Source organism: Dama dama, chromosome 7 (assembly GCF_033118175.1).
Source record: "Dama dama isolate Ldn47 chromosome 7, ASM3311817v1, whole genome shotgun sequence".
NCBI classification, from domain to species: Eukaryota; Metazoa; Chordata; class Mammalia; order Artiodactyla; family Cervidae; genus Dama; species Dama dama.
In genome coordinates, this window is record NC_083687.1 from 9,762,835 (window position 1) to 9,779,841 (window position 17,007).

Sequence of the window (17,007 nt, forward strand, 5' to 3'; positions counted from 1 at the left end):
AGCCCCTGCAGGATGGGATTAGGACCTGGACCCCGTTACACTGTTAGTAACACACACTGCAAAGGTAGCTTCAAGACCCTTCGTTGCACACAGATCACTCGCTATAAGCAGCTTTCTCTTATGTGTATTCTGGAGGTGCCACTCAAGGCAGAGGCAGCGCTGGGAGATGATCCTGAAAAACTTTAGGTGACCAGCAGAGCTGGCTCACGATAGGGCCCCAATTAAAATGTTACCACTACAAACGGATCAAACTTTTAAAGCACGAAATTAAAACAATCCTCCTAAGGATTCGAAAGAGGAACTGCATACTGAATATCTGACCAGCAACTGATGATGCTATCCGCGGATGAATCTGATTGGCTCGCCCATACTGAGCCGACCCAATCCAGGAACAGAGCAATGAGTTCCTAGGTTGGTAATATTTGAGATGTGGGTGGAGGGGGATCCTAGTCCTCACTGAGATTTTTCTGCTTCCCTGCACTTTGCCTTCTTCTCTTCTCCTGCATGGTGTGCCTTTGGTTCCCCCCAGGCTCCTGGACAGTGATTCTGCCAGTGATACTGATGGTGCTGAGCCCGCTCCTGGCCTGGGCTGGAAGTAACCGAAGTAAGTGCCCACCTTGGATGGTGAGCTGCTGGGGAGGGAGGCGGAGGGAGGGAGTTAGCTTTACCTCTGTGTCCAGGCCACATCCCTCAAAATTCAGCATCTTCTCCAGTGACTGCTTATCTTTATCATGAGCGCTTGCATGCACGCTCAGTCACTTCCGTCGTGTCTCTTTGCAACCCCATGGACTGTAGCCTGCGAGGCTCCTCTATCCGTGGGATTCTCCAAGCAAGAGTACTGGAGTGGGTTGCCATGCCCTCCTCCAGGGGATCTTCCCAACCCAGGGATCGAACTCACGTCTCCTACATCTCCTGCATCGCAGGCAGACTCTTTACCCACTGAGCCACGTGGGAAGCCCTATCTTTATCATATGAATCCTCCATTCCTTCCACAAACAAAAGGAACCTGGATATTTGCCCTCTTTAGGAGACCTGCCCAAGGAGCCTTCATATATATGCATATAATCTATTTCTTCTCAACTCTCTTCTAATAAAACCTCTTCAGTCTCACTTCCTATTCCCTCAAGGTTTTGAGAGGATTTAGAAATAATTTCAAAAATAATTCAAAATGATTAGTAATGATTATGAATAATTTCAAAATAATTCCCATTTGTTATTCCATTTATTCTATTGAGTTATACCAGAAAATGGGAACAATCCTCTGAAAACGTTAAGGGGATTCAGAAGGAATTAAAAAGACCTCTCCTGGAAGACCCTTCTTGTGTCCTGCACGGGATCTGTGAGCTGCTTCCGCTCCCCAGTATGTGAGGATGGACCAAGTGGCCTCCCCGCTGTCTCCTCTTTTTTGCAGTTGAAGTATCTTTGATTTACAATATTGTGTCAGCAACTCAGCTATACATACATATATGTGATACGTATATACTGGGCTTCCCGGCAGCTCAGACAAGAAGGAATCTGCCTGCATTGCAGGAGATCTTGCTTCGATCCCTAGGTCGGGAAGATCCCCTGGAGAAGGGAATAGCAACCCACTCCAGTATTCCTGCTTAGAGAATTCCATGGACAGAGAAGCCTGGCAGGCTTCAGTCCATGGGGTTTCAAAGAGTCAGACACAACTGAGCAACTAACACTTCCACTTTTTCAGAGTTGATTTACAATATTGAGTTGGTTTCAGGTATACGGCACAGCAGTTCAGTTACATATATATGTGTGTGTGTGTATATATAATATGCATACATAGTATATATATTCTTTTTCAGATTCTTTTCCCCTTTAGGTCATTACAAAATATTAAGCAGGATCCCCTGTGCTATACAGTAGGTCCTTGTTGGTTATCTATTGTCTCCCTTTCTTTCTCCCTAAACCCCGCGGTTTATAAGGCCCGTGTCCCTGGACTGGAGGTTCTCTGGCACAAGTTGGGGTTAGTTTTCTCTCATTTCTCCTGCAGTGTAAAGCACTCTGGAACTAGAGTGGGGATCCTCAGTACTAGGAATGACCCTGTAGTTAAGGCCATCTAAGGGGCATTCTGTGACGCCGTAAAGAACTCAGGAAGAACTGAAAACCTGGGACAGGTCAGTGTTTATTGCGACTATTTTGAACCTACCCTCTCAGTTTCTGCTCCATCTCCTCTTGATCTGGCCTGAACCCACAAGAAGAGATTCAACTAGTATAGAATGCATGTGTGCGTCTTCAGTCACTCAGCTGTGTGTGACTCTCTGCGATCCTATAGGCCGTAGCCCACTAGGCTCCTCTGTCCAAGGGATTCTCCAGGCGAGAATACTGGAGTGGATTGCCATGCCCTCCTGCAGGGGATCTTCCCAATCTAGGGGTCAAACCTGCATCTCTTATGTGTCCTGCATTGGCAGGTGGGTTCTTTACCACTAGTGCTACCTGGAAATCTCGGGATAGAATAGACCATATTAAATTAGGTGGCTCAGGGGTTAAAGTGTCTGCCTGCAATGCAGGAGACCCAGGTTCGATCCCTAGGTCGGGAAGATGCCCTGGAGAAGGAAATGGCAACCCACTCCAGTATTCTTGCCTGGAGAATCCCATGGTCGGAGGAGCCTGGTAGGCTACAGTCCATGGGGTCACAAAGAGTCGGACATGACTGAGCGACTTCACTTTCTTTCACTTTCACTTTCTTTATAACCGCCAAATAGTCAAATACCAGCCATTTCATATGGTTCAAACCGAATACCCTGAGCAGGATACTGAGAGTGTCAAGGCTGTTTCCATCCCATGGGGCTGAGAGCCAATAAGGAAGTCAAGGGAACTCATTACCTCTTGGAGTCTTGAGCCCAATTTTCATATGTTCATTCATCATGCCAACAGTTTTCCATAATCAGCCATCTTTGATTACCTCTCCCTCCATTTTTCTGTATTCTTTCCCCAACCATGTCACCACATTACTGAAAATTCCCAAAGTTTGCACAAACCTTCAGCACTATAACAGACCCGTTGGATGAGATGAAACTTCATGAAGAGTTCCCTGTCTCTTAAAATCACCTGTGAATGTTTCTTTACAGTAGAAAGAAGAGAAAGAGGAAGTTAGTCTGAATTTCTCACAGGATATAGAAGAGACATAAGATATAGAGACTTCCCCAGTGACCCAGTGGTTAAGACTCCACCTTCCACTGCAGGGGGCACAGGTTCGACTCTGGCTTGGGAAACTAAGGTGTCATGATTACAAAACTGTGTTGGAGTTGGAGCCCCTTCCTGCTTTCCAGAAACCCCACAAAGATTAATTCCCAAAACCATAAATGACAAATACTTTTTTGAACAACTATTATGTACTAGACTAGTGAATTCTATTTGAATAATATAGAAAAGTCCGTTAAGATCATGGAAGTTACCCAATGACGAGAAAGAAAGACAACAACCCAATAAACATGGAACGAAGAGAAACATTTGAAACAGTAGTAAATGCTCTGTGTGTATATATATATATATATATACATATATATACATATATATATGTATATATATATATATATATATATATATATTATATGTGATGAGTGAGTGTGGGTGTGTCTGACTCTTTGCCACACTATGGACTATAGCCCACCAGGCCCCTCTGTCCCTGGGATTCTCCAGGCAAGAATACTGGAGTGGGTTGCCATTCCCTTCTCCAGGGGATCTTCTAGACCCAGGGATGAAACGCAGGTCTGCTGCATTGCAGGCAGATTCTTTACTGTCTGAGCCACATATATATATATATATATATATATATAGAGAGAGAGAGAGAGAGAGAGAGTATCCATCTGACTTCAGTGCAAGTGTCTAGGGGGCTTTTCCTGAGAAAGTGACATCCAATAAATGATGAGAAGAAAACAATCATGAGAAACATCTAAAGGACAAATACTCCAGGAACCAAGGGAAAGATAGAAATGTGGGAAGATGTTTGCTATGTTTAAGGGGCAGAAAGAAGGTTCGAGCAGCTGAAACAGATAAAGCAGGTGGGGGAGTGGAATAAGATGACGTTGGAGAGAAAGTGAGGAGCCAAATCATGTTAGGCCCCAATGGCCATGATGAGAAATTTGACTTTTATTTACAGAGATACTGTAGGGAAGCTACTAAGGGAAGTTACAAAGTGAGTCCATTTGTATATTTTTTAAATATTTATTTATTTGGCTGCACTGGATCTTAGTTGTGGCATGTAGGATCTTCGATCTTTGTAGCGGCATGCAGATCTGTAGTTGCAGCATGCACGATCTTTTTTTTAGTGGCACCATGTGGGATTTTAGTTGTGGCACATGGGATCTAGCTGGCTAATCAAGGAGTGAATGCTGGCCCTGTGCATGGGAAGCTTAGGGTCTTAGCCACTGAACCACTGCCCTATATATATATATATATTTTTTTTTTTTTAATAATTCTAGCTACCACATAGAGATTAGATTGCAGAGGTTCATGCATCCCAAAGAACATGCATCCCAGTGTTCATTCACTGCAGCATTATTTACAATACCCAAAATGTGGAAGCAACTTAAGTGTCCATTGACAGATGAATGGATAAAAATGTGGTACATATACAATGGAATATTACTCAGTCATAAAAAAGAATGAAATTCTGCCATTTACAACAATATGGATGGACCTAGAGAGTATTAAGATTAGTGGAAGGAATCAGACAGAAAAAGTCAAATGCTCTGTTATCACTTAGAAGTGGAATCCAAAACATAAAACAAACAAATGTATATGACAAAACAGAAACAGACTCACAAAGTGTGAACTAGTGGCTACCAGTGGGAAACCGGAAGGCAGGAAGAGCCAGACAAGGGTATGGTATTAAGAGATACAAAGTATTATGTATAAAATAAATAAGCAACAAAGACATATAGTACAGCATGGGGAAATATAGCCATTATCTTGTAATAACTTTAAATGGAGTATAATCTATAACAGTATTGAATCATTGTGTTGTACACCTGGAACTAATATAATATTGTAAGTCAACGATACTGCAATTTAAGAAAAGACCCCCCAAATTTAAAATATATACACTCATATGGTATGTATGTATATATTTGTATCTCTGTATCTTTATACACAGTGAAGCTATAGAGCCATGTGTAACCAATAAGAGCTCTGAGACCCAGCTGACCCTTTCCCTCAGCAGGTCAGAATTGCCAAATGAATCGTGGCACCAAATTTTTAGAAAATCTGGCTTTCTGAGCTGTCCAGACTTGGAAAAGGAATGGGGGACCTGTCCTCGGGTTACAGTTTTAATCTCCTACAACTCATCAACAGTTTTCATTACATTTAGCATAAAGTCAAAATCCTAATATTACCTACAAGTGCCCGGTTCCATGTAATTTGTCCAGTCTCATCTTGTAGCCTCCTTTCTCTCACTTTTTCGTGCTTCAGTGAACTGTCTTCTTGAGGAAGTTCATCAGTTCTTTCAGCTTTTCCACACTTCTCCTTCTTTTCCACTTTTCTACTTAAAATGTGTCTCTTTTTCCCCTAAACACACACAATCTTCCTAGAGCTCTCAGCCACTTCCCCTTACACCTCACGCCTTACCTGTCTTCAGAGACTTGCCTCCAACGCCCTAACCTAACTTAGGTCCTCCTAGCATTCATAGAGCCCCACCCTGTTATCCTGACATTCCTCGTTCCCCTACAAATTGCTGTGCATTTGGTTTCTGTCCATCCCTCTCACTAAATCTCAAGTGCCGGTGCCCGTTCTCCCCCTCCTGGAATCTCAGGGGCAGCGAGGGTTTGCCGGCGGGCTTCCCGACCAAGCACTCACAGGAGGAAGGGGCAGCCGCGGGGAGGCAGAGATCGTGGGGGGCTCAGCGGGGGTGTCTCTGTGGTGGAGGGTCCCAGGAGGAGGCGGTGGTGGGACCCCGGCCAGGCCGCACGTGGCGACGCCAGGCGAGCCGGGTGGCCAAGAGGAGCCCGATCGGCTCAGGGGCAGAGCTCGTGTTCCCTGCGCGGCTGGCGGGGGACGCGGACCCGGGCTCCGCGGGCCGGGGAGCCGCTGGGGGCCGTCGCTGCGCCGCGGCCCGGGCGCCCTTGACCAGGGCGCTCCCGCCCCGCAGCGCTCTTCATGGTGCAGGGCAAGTCCGAGTGTCACTTCGCCAACGGCACGGGGAACGTGCGCTTCCTGGACAGGTATATCTACAACCGCGAGGAGCAGGTGCGCTTCGACAGCCTTGTGGGCGAGTACCGCGCGCGGACCGAGATGGGGCGGCCGGCGGCCGAGCGCTGGAACCGCTGGCCCGACGCCCTGCAGCGAGCCCGCGCCGCCGTGCGCACCTTCTGCGCCAGCAACTACCGGTTCTTTGCGAGCCTCACGGTGCAGAGGAGAGGTGAGCCGGGGGCGGGGCAGAGGGCGGTGCAGGGGAGGGGAGTGCGGGAGAGACGGAGACAGAGAGAGACGGGGAGACAGAGAGACAGAGATGGAGACAGAGATGCAGAGACAGAGACACAGACAGAGACAGAGAGAGACAGAGATGGAGAGACAGAGACACAGAGAGACAGAGATGGAGAGGCAGAGACAGAGAGAGATGGGGAGACAGAGATGGAGAGACAGAGACACGGAGAGACAGAGACACAGAGAGACACATATGGAGAGACAGAGACACAGAGAGACAAAGAGAGACAGAGATGGAGAGACAGAGAGACCCAGAGACAGAGACGGGGAGACAGAGAGACAGAGACGGAGACAGAGATGCAGAGACAGAGACACAGAAAGAGACAGAGACGTGGAGACAGAGACAGAGAGACAGAGATGGAGAGACAGAGAGACAGAGAGACAGGGAGACAGAGATGGAGAGACAGAGACACAGAGAGACAGAGAGACAGAGATGGAGAGACACAGAGAGACAGAGACACAGAGAGAGACACAGAGATGGAAAGAGACAGACAGAGAGAGATGGGGAGACAGAGAGACAGAGATGGAGAGACAGAGACAGAGATGGAGAGACAGAGACACATAGACGGAGAGACAGAGAGAGACAGAGACACAGAGACAGAGATGGAGAGAGACAGGGAGAGAGAGACAGAGACTGACAGAGACACAGAGAGACAGAGACAGAGAGAGACACAGAGACAGAGACACAGAGACAGAAAGAGATGGAGAGACAGAGACACAGAGACCCAGAGAGACAGACACAGACAGAGACACAGAGACAGACAGAGAGAGAGATGGAGAGAGAGACACAGACAGAGACACAGCGAGACAGAGACACAGACAGAGACAGAGAGAGATGGAGCTAGGCTAAGTCCGGTGGGTGAGTAGGATGGTGGGGGACAGTGTTGGCTACGGGGTCCCCGTGTGAGAGCCTGCTGTCAGAAAGCTTGTGTGCGATTTTGTCAGTGTGCGGTGGGGGGAGAGGGGGTGTGGTGGGGGAGCGGACTGGGGTCTGAGAGGGGGAGAGGGGCGAGGTGGGAAAACATGCGGGGGACGGGGGTCCAAACCTTCTGCCACCCAGGGAGGCTGGGGGAGTGGGGAGGGAAACGCTGGCTGAAGGGGGGGCAGATTCGGGAAGGGGCCTCAAGGTGTCCGTGGTTTGGGGGAGGTTTGGGGGGGAGCTGAGGAATGTAAAAGGACTGGAAGACTGTGAGAAGAGCCCCAGTCTGCTCTGGGCACACCCCCTCACTCCAAACCCTCCGCAGTAAGTGCGCTGGTGTCTGTGTGCAGGAGCGTTGGGTTGAGAATAAATTAGTGGGGGCACTAATTTCTAGGGGTGCAGTGGAGAGGAACCTCCCACACCCCTCTGACCTTTCTGAAGCTGCTTTTAGTTCTAAATTTCCGACTACTTTTTTGCTTTCTTGGTATGTACATGTTTACATATTTGAAATGATTGTGAAGCCAACTTTTGGATATAATTTTGTTACTTAATATTAACATACTAATATTACCATGTTTATAATGCTAATAGTACTTAGGTAGTTACATATTAACCCTTTGTATGGTTGTAAACAATTTACCTGGCATTCCCCATTGTAAATTTTATTTTCCATATTGCCACTTAGTTGGAAATTTATATCTTATTGTTTTTAACTTATATTTCTTTTATTTCTAAAGTTCTATTTTATCACACTTTTTTTACCAGTTATAGTGACTGCTCCAAACACTATCTATTAATCTGTTATCGCTGGGGTCCATGTGTTTTTCTCAGTAATTTTATGGCTTCTCTATGCAGTAAGATTATTAACATTTTGAGTCAACATTTTCTCCAGTTTGTGGTTTCTATTAGAGTCTGTTTAATATTTCCATGTTAAGAGTTTAACAGTTTTTATTTACTGAAATAGAAACAGGAAAATTGTGACTAATGGTTTACCATCAATCTTAAATCTACTATTTTGTGGTTCTGTACAAATGTGTCCTCCACTTCTCCTTTCTTTTAAAATAATTGTATTTACCTAGGGCCTGATAGTGTTAGACGTTGTTTCAGATGTTGAGTCCCAGGCCGTACTCTGATCACAAATGTCAGTTTAGAAGGAGAGAGAATTCCAAAATGATAACAATTCCAAACATTGTAGTTGTTCAGTCACTCAGTCATGTCCAACTCTTTGCGACCCTATGGACTGCTGCACACCAGGCTTCTCTGTCCTTCACTATCGTCCAGTGTTTGCTCAAACTCATGTCCGTTGAGTCAATGATGCTGTCCAACCATCTCATCCTCTGTCACCCCCTTCTCCTCCTGCCTTCAGTCTCCCAGTGTCAGCATCTTTTCCAACAAGCCAACTGTTCACATCAGGTGGCCAAAGTATTGGAGCTTCAGCTTCGGCATCAGTCCTTCCAATGAGAATTCAGGGTTAATTTCTTTTAGGATGGACTGGTTTGACCTCCCTGCTGTCCAAAGGACTGTCAAAAGTCTTTTTTAGCACTACAGTTCAGACTGTTCCTCCACTCTTCCCCAGTAGCATAGTGGACACCTTCTGACCTGGGGGGGCTCATCTTTCAGTGTCATTCTTTCTGCCTTTAATACTGTTCATGGGGTTCTCAAGGCAAGAGTGCTGAAGTGGTTTGCCATTCCCTTCTCCAGTGGACCTTGTTTTGTCAGGACTCCAGCATGGCCCGTCTGTCTTGGGTGGCCTTGCACAGCATGGCTCACAGTTTCATTGACTTACACAAGCTGAGATCCATGTGATCATTTTGGTTAGTTTTCTGTGTTTATAGTTTTCATTCTGTCTGAGCTCTGATGCATGATGATAAGAGGCTTGTGCAAGCTCCCTGACGGGAGAGACTGGCTGTGGGAAAAACTGGGTCTTGCTCTGATGGATAGGGTCATGCTCAGTAAATCTTTAATCCAGTTTTCTGCTAATGGCTGGGGCTGTGCTCACTCCCTGAGGCAGCCCAGTCCTGGAGTCTGCAGTCTCTGTGCTAGGGCTATGGGCTCTAAGGATAGGGCTAATGGCGACCTCCTCCAAGTGGACATAAGCCACACACCATGCCTCCCAGGACTGCTGCTGCCAGAGCCCCTGTCCGCGTGGGAGGCCACTGCTGAGCTGTGCCTCTGAAGGAGACCCTCAAACACTCAGGCAGGGCTGGCTTAGTCTCTTGTGGGGCCACTGCTCCTTTTCCTGGGTCCTGGTGTGGACAAGTTTTGTTTGTATCCTCCAAGAGTCTCTGATTGAGCCCCTCCTACCATCTCCTTGTGGCTTCTCCTTTGTCCTTGGATGTGGGGTATCTTTTCTTTGGTGGGTTCCAACAGCCTCCTGTTGATAGTTGTTCAGCTGCTAGTTGCACTTTTGGTGTTCTCGCAGGAAAAGATGAGCACGCGTCCTCCTACTCTGCCATTTATATAATGTCAGACAGCTGTAATCAGGTCATACTACTATAATAAAATCCCATAAACTGTTTTTATGTTAAATACAACATAAATTTATTTCTCACAGCTTTAGAGACTAAGTCCAAAATCAAGGCACTGGCAGATTCGGTGTCTGGTGAGATCTTTAAAAGAAAAAAAAAAAAAGGAGACAAAAGGAGAGATTCATCAGCTGAGTATAAAGCTGTAACAACTTTTAAAATGATGAGCTCTCCTTGTTGCTTTTCCTATGCAGGACTGGTGTTTTCCTGAGGCACCCCTCGTGGAGAACGGCCCCTGTGGTCCGTCTCTGCTGCTCAGGGGACGAGCAGGTCCCATGCTCTTCTCAGGCGTGCGTCCATGGAGGCAGCTCTGCATCTCTACCAGCCCCACTGCTGTTCTCACATCTATCCTTAAGCTTTGAATCATATTTTCTTTCATAGTAAACAAAAAAATTCAACGAGTAGCTAACATATATTGAGCACTAAGTTCCAGCCTTTTTTTGGCCACTCCACACAACCTGTGGGACTTTAGTTCCTCGATCAGGGGTTGAACCTGGCCCTTGGCAGTGAGAGTGCAGAGTCCTAACCACTGGACAACCCAGCCATTTCTTAACATGGTTTAGGTCCATCAAGTCTTTTTTTAAAATATGATGGTCAGTATTTTTTACTGAAGTATAGTTGCTTTACAATGTTGTGTTAATCTCTGCTGTACAGTAAAGTGATTCAGTTACATACATTCTTCTTTTAATACTCTTTTCCATTATGCTTTATCACAGGATACTGAATACAGTTCTCTGTGCTACACAATAAGACTGTGTTGTTTATCTGTTCTATATATAATAACTTTCATCTACCAACCCCAGACTCCCACTCCGTCCCTCCCCCAAGCCCGTCCGCCTTGGCAACCACAGGTCTGTTCTCTGTGTCCATGTGTCTGTTTCTGTCTCGTAAATAAGTTCATTTTGTCATATTTTAGATTCCACATATAAGTGATAGCATGTGATATTTGTCCTTCTCTTTCTGACTGACAACTTAGTATGATTCTCTCTAGGGGCACCATGTTGTTGTAAATGGTATTATTTCCTTCTTTTTTAGGGCTGAGTAGTAGTCCATCTTATATATGACTCATTTAACTCAAAGAGGTAAATTCGTATCATTATCCTCCTTTGGAGATAAGAAAGTTGAGGCACAAAGTAATTTTAAAACGCTTCCAGAACTAATCAGTTAGAAGCAGAGCCTGAATTTGAACCCGGAGAGCCTAGTTACAGAAATCACACTTTTAATGAATATACCCTGTGTTCTGCAATAAGTGTAAATACTACAATTCGGCAATAAGTAACTCTTTCAAGCTATGAAAAGAAACCCCACAGCTTTCCTCAGCATCTCTCAACTCTAATAGGGGTTGGAGGTTTCGGGGTTAAATTCAAGCGATATTCCTGGCACTACGTCCTCTTAAGCCACATGGGCAGCCTGGCCTGTCCGAGGCTGCAGCCTGGTCAGGAGACGTAGTCCGTCTCCCGCACTAACCCCCGCTACGTTTCCTCTCCCAGTGGAGCCCGCGGTGACCGTGTATCCTGCGAAGACCCGGCCCCTGCGGCAGCACAACCTCCTGGTCTGCTCTGTGAACGGCTTCTACCCAGGCCACGTTGAGGTCAGGTGGTTCCGGAACGGCCGGGAAGAGGAGGCTGGGGTGGTCTCCACCGGCCTGATCCCTAACGGAGACTGGACCTTCCAGATCATGGTGATGCTTGAAGTAGTTCCTCAGGGTGGAGAGGTCTATGCCTGCCACGTGGAGCACCCCAGCCTGACGAGCCCCGTCACAGTGGAATGGAGTGAGGAGCTCTCTGATCTCATGTTTCTCAGCCACCAAGCGGGGGGCCCACTTACCCCCGAATGTCAGGTTTCAGCTCTCCCCACACAAGTGTTCGTGAGCTCCATGTTCTCTTCTCCTTCAGCTGAGGTTGTTGGGGTTGCCCTGTGACGTCCTGTGATGGAGCTCCTCCGATAGTTTGCAGATATCCCATGGGTTTCTGTAAATGCCTGGGCCCCCTGGGGAGCCAGTTCTCCTGACAAGCAGGGAAGACGATGTTTCTGCTTGAGCCTCCTGTGACCTCACAGGTCATGGTCCCTCTTCGGTCCTGGGCACCAGTCCCCTGTGTCAAGCTGGGCTGGTGCTTCAGACACTCTCGCCCTGAGTTGTTCACTGTGATCTGAGAAAGGGTGCACCCCCTCCAGGGACTTTCCTGACCTGCGGGAAGTTCAGTCCCAGCTCTGCCTTTTATTAGTTCTGTCAACCGAGACAGACTTCCCCACCTCATCCAGCCCCAGGCTGCTCATCCATCAGATGACGAAGATGTGTGGCCTTCTATCAGGGCTAGGGTATTTAAATGATTCACTGCCTGAACCTTGTAGCAACTCAGCTTGAATTTTCATCTCTTTTCTAGGAATGGCCAGTTATTTCAGTTTTTTCAGAGCAGGCTTCTTCCCCCCCAGTCGCAATTAGAGAAGTTGGATTTGGGATAACAATCACTCAGAAACCGGCTTCTTTTCTCAGGGGCACAGGACGAATCTTCACGAGAAAAGATGCTGAGTGGAATCGGGGCCTGTGTTCTGGGTCTCCTCTTCCTTGGAATGGGGCTGCTCTTCTACGTCAGGAGGTAAGGGACCTATTGGCAGCTGAGACACCCCGCTGATTGTTTGGAGGAAGAAATATGGCTTTGCTCGATGAAGTTCTCGCAATACAACCTTTGCGTAGTTGATATCAACTTTTCTGGAAATACAGAAAGTACTTATGGGTGAAATATAAGAGGTGATGGCCTGTAGAGATAAGAGAAGGTTTAGCATGCATGGAGATCTCAGATGGAAATTCTGGAGCAAATGCAAGAATAGACCCTAAGGCTGATGAAACGATGCTGGGTTTGTGTGATGGGAGCTTCCTAGTCATATGCCTTCCAGGATCTGCTCCCCTCTCCACCCTGGTATTCGGTGATGCGAGCTGTGTTGTCCAGAAATCTCAGTGGGTGGTCAGGGGCTGAGACACTGTATCCCGGGAGTGTGTATCCTGCCTCTCCTTCCTTAGGAGACTTGGGCTTCAGCCAAGGTAACGCCCTCTCATCTTCTTTCGGAGAGAGATTTGGTCTCCTAGGAACAGTGGTGGAGATGACAAGTTGGGAGACAGACAAAATGAGAAAGACTGAATTCTGATTGCAGTAAAGCTTTGCATCAGTTAATAAGAGAACAGACTTGTGTTTGCCAAGGGGGAGGGGGTGGAGAAGAGAGAGTGGGAGTTTGGGATTAGCAGATGCAAACTATTATAGACAGGATGGATAAACACCAAGATCCTACTGTACAGCACAGGAAACTCTATATCCTGAGATAAACCATAATGGAAAAGAACATTTTAAAAATGTATGTATTTCCATACAAATTGTGAAATTATTTGTTCTAGTTCTGTGAAAAATACCGTTGGTAGCTTGATAGGGATTGCATTGAATCTATAGATTGCTTTGGGTAGTATAGCCATTTTGACAATATTGATTCTTCCAATCCATGAACACGGTATATTTCTCCATCTGTTTGTGTCCTCTTTGATTTCTTTCATCAGTGTTTTATAGTTTTCTATGTATAGGTCTTTTGTTTCTTTAGGTAGATATACTCTTAAGTTCCCACTTCTGGGCATACACACCGAGGAAACCAGATCTGAAAGAGACACGTGCACCCCAATGTTCATCGAAGCACTCTTTATAATAGCCAGGACATGGAAGCAACCTAGATGTCCATCAGCAGACGAATGGATAAGGAAGCTGTGGTACATATACACCATGGAATATTACTCAGGCGTTAAAAAGAATTCATTTGAATCAGTTCTAATGAGATGGATGAAACTGGAGCCCATTATACAGAGTGAAGTAAGCCAGAAAGATAAACACCAATACAGTATACTAATGCATACATATGGAATTTAGAAAGATGGTAACGATAACCCTATATGCAAAACAGAAAAAGAGACACAGATGTACAGAACAGACTTTTGAACTCTGTGGGAGAAGGCGAGGGTGGGATGTTTCGAGAGAACAGCATCAAAACATGTATATTATATTGGTGAAACAGATCACCAGCCCAGGCTGGATGCATGAGACAAGTGCTCCGGCCTGGTGCACTGGGAAGACCCAGAGGGATCAGGTGGAGAGGGAGGTGGGAGGGGGGATCGGGATGGGGAATACATGTAACTCCATGGCTGATTCATGTCAATGTATGACAAAAACCACTGCAATATTGTAAAGTAATTAGCCTCCAACTAATAAAAATAAATGGAAAAAAAATGTATGTATGTGGGGTCTTCCCTGCTGCTCCAGTGGTTAAGAATCCACCTCCCGATGCAGGGGACATAGGTTCAATCCGGGGTTGGGGATCTAAGCTCCCACATGCCACAGGGCTAATAAGCCTGCATGCCACAGCTACTGTCCATGCACCCTCAAGCCTGTGCTCTGCAACAGGAGAAACCACTGCAGTGTGAAGCCCACCAGCCACAGCTAGAGAAAGCCTGTGCCCTGCAACGAAGATCCAGTGCAACCATAAATAAATGAAAAGTAAAATTTAACTGTATATATGTGTATACCTGGGTCACTTTGCTGTACAACAGAAATGAAAACAGCACTGTAAATCAACTGTATTTCAATAAAATTAACAAATAAAGACTGCCAGGCCAGCAGACACCAAAGGGGCATCTCTTCAATTAAAAATTCTAAAAATAATAAAATAAGAGGCCCATGGCCTGAGGTAGCTGTGGCTCAGAGAGGCTTAAGACTGATTCCGCCTTCTTACTGCAGAGCTCTCAGGGGAGGCCCCAGAAAGGGGGAAGAAGCAGCGTGAAGAGGTAGGTATGGAAACAGCCCTCTCCTCTGCCCCTGCAGGTCTCCTGAGCTGGAGCAGAGACCGTGACACTCGGACGAGAACCTTCTGTCCCAGCTTCTTCGCAGCTTGAAAAGGTTTCCTACTTCAGACCATGGGCCCTTATTTTATTCCTTCTAGAGTTTTTAATTGAAGAGATGCCCCTCTGGTGGCTGCTGGCCTGGCAGTCTTTATTTGTTAGTTTTATTGAGATATAGTTGATTTGCAGTGTTGCTTTCCCTTCCGCTACACGGCGCTCATTCCTCACAACGAGAGTGCTTTCCCAGGATCTTTGCTCTGGGTTGAATGACTCTGCAGAAAAAGTCCTGGGTGTTTTCTTTGGCCCTACCCTGCACCCAGAAGTCCCCAGGATTGATCCCAGTGCCTTATCTTCATTCTTTCCTGGTCCTCTTTGTTTTCTACCCCTGCTGCCTCCTTCCATCCACATTTATTTATATGTATTTTTTGAAATACAAGAGAGTGGAATCTTCGTACATGTTAAACAAGGCATGGTGTGTGTTCATGACAGCGTAAGTCAGTTTCAACTGCTCCCTGATCTCATTCCTCTAATTAAGTTCCTTTAAGGTTGGAGAGGAACAGAAGTGGGCAAACAGGGAGGGAGCCAAAGAGCTACTTTCCAAAAGCAACAAATCTGAGTAAGGTGAGACATAGAAGCAGGAAATTGCAACTCTGTAATCAGAACAGGGTTTTCACAGTTTTCTCACAGCATAAAGACTAAAGAGGGGAAAGGCAGAAAAATAACTGTAGCTACTTCAACTTGGGAACAAACACAAGACCAAAGGGGCTCTTTCGAGACAACAAAAATTATGAAAAGGGAAGAGAAAAAGTACAGAAGTCAAATAGGTAAATGAAGATAAGATGCTATCAGCAAGAAAAAAGACTATTTTATCTACGATATGTTTTATACGAACTTCATGGTAGCCACAAAACATAAATCTAGAGCAGAGATATGAAACATTAAAAAAGAGGGAACTGAAGAAGACATACTATAAAGCCACCAGATTAAAATGGCAGATAGACTCAGCCATTTAAAAGAATACATTTGAATCAGTTCTAATGAGATGGATGAAACTGGAGCCCATTATATAGAGTGAAGTAAGCCAGAAAGATAAACACCAATACAGTATACTAACGCATATATATGGAATTTTAAAAGATGGTAATTATAACCCTATATGCAGGACAGAAAAAGAGACACAGATGTATAGAACAGACTTTTGGACTCTGTGGGAGAAGGCAAGGGTGGGATGTTTCGAGAGAATAGCATCGAAACATATATATTACCAAGTGTGAAACAGATCGCTAACCCAGGCTGGATGCATGAGACAAGTGCTCAGGGCTGGTGCACTGGGAAGACCCAGAGGGATGGGATGGGGAGGGAGGTGGGAGTGGGGATCAGGATGGGGAACACATGTAAATCCATGGCTGATTCATGTCAATGTATGGCAAAAACCACTACAATATTGTAAAGTAATTAGCCTCCGACTAATAAAAACAAATGAAAAAAATAAATAAATAAATAAAATGGCAGATAGAAACACAAGGAAAGGGGAAGCAATAGAGATCAGAAAACAACCAGAAAACAAAAGATAAAATAACAGTACTGTGTCCTCATCTATCAATATTCACCCTCAATGTAAATAAGTTGAATTAGCCAATCAAAACACACCACTGGTAACCACTACTCTGTTCTTTGTATCTAAGCATTTATTTTTGTTTGATATGTTTTGTTTATTTTGTTTTGCTTGTTTTTGCATTCCATATATGAGTCAAGTCATACAATATATATCTTTCTCCATCTGACTTATTTTACTTGGCATCATACCCTCAATGTCCATCCATGTGGTTGCAAATGGCAAGACTTCACCTTTTTTATGGCTGATATAGTATGATATGTATGGTATATATATATATATACACCACACACCACATCTTGTTTTAATCCATTCATCTGTTGGTGGACACTTAGGTTATTTCCATATCTTGACTATTGCAAATATCACTATGATAAACATGTGGATACAGTATTTTTTGAGATAGTGTTTCATAGTCTTTGTATAAGTATCCAGAAGTGGGAGGAGGGTGAAATGGGTAAAGGGGATCAACTGTATGAAGGTGAATGGAAACTAAATTTCTGGCATGCTCTAGTATACACAAAAGTAAAAATATAAGGTTTTAATGTAAAACTTATATAGTGTTATAAATTAATGTTCATTTCAGTTCAGTTGCTCAGTTGTGTCCGACTCTTGGAGACCCATGGGCTGCAGCACGCCAGGC

The 17,007-nt window shown here is 45.4% G+C and overlaps 1 protein-coding gene across 5 annotated transcripts; it reads left to right on the plus strand.

The window, feature by feature from the left end:
* Nucleotides 1-427: 427 nt before the first annotated feature.
* LOC133059368 (DLA class II histocompatibility antigen, DR-1 beta chain-like) lies at nucleotides 428-16,064 on the plus strand. Of its 5 annotated transcripts, none has more exons than XR_009693541.1 (6): nucleotides 428-604; nucleotides 6,101-6,370; nucleotides 11,370-11,651; nucleotides 12,374-12,476; nucleotides 13,465-13,727; nucleotides 14,733-16,064. XR_009693541.1 is itself a non-coding variant. In XM_061146379.1 (6 exons), the coding sequence occupies exons 1-6, from the start codon at nucleotides 505-507 to the stop codon at nucleotides 14,758-14,760; spliced, it is 699 nt and encodes a 232-aa protein (XP_061002362.1). In that variant the 5' UTR covers nucleotides 428-504; the 3' UTR covers nucleotides 14,761-16,064. The 5 variants fall into 5 exon arrangements, 4 of the variants coding, with proteins under 4 accessions (XP_061002362.1, XP_061002360.1, XP_061002361.1 ...); XM_061146379.1 differs by lacking the exon at nucleotides 13,465-13,727 and having other exon boundaries at nucleotides 11,370-11,470; nucleotides 11,555-11,651; XM_061146377.1 differs by lacking the exon at nucleotides 13,465-13,727.
* The last annotated feature ends 943 nt before the right edge of the window (nucleotides 16,065-17,007 follow it).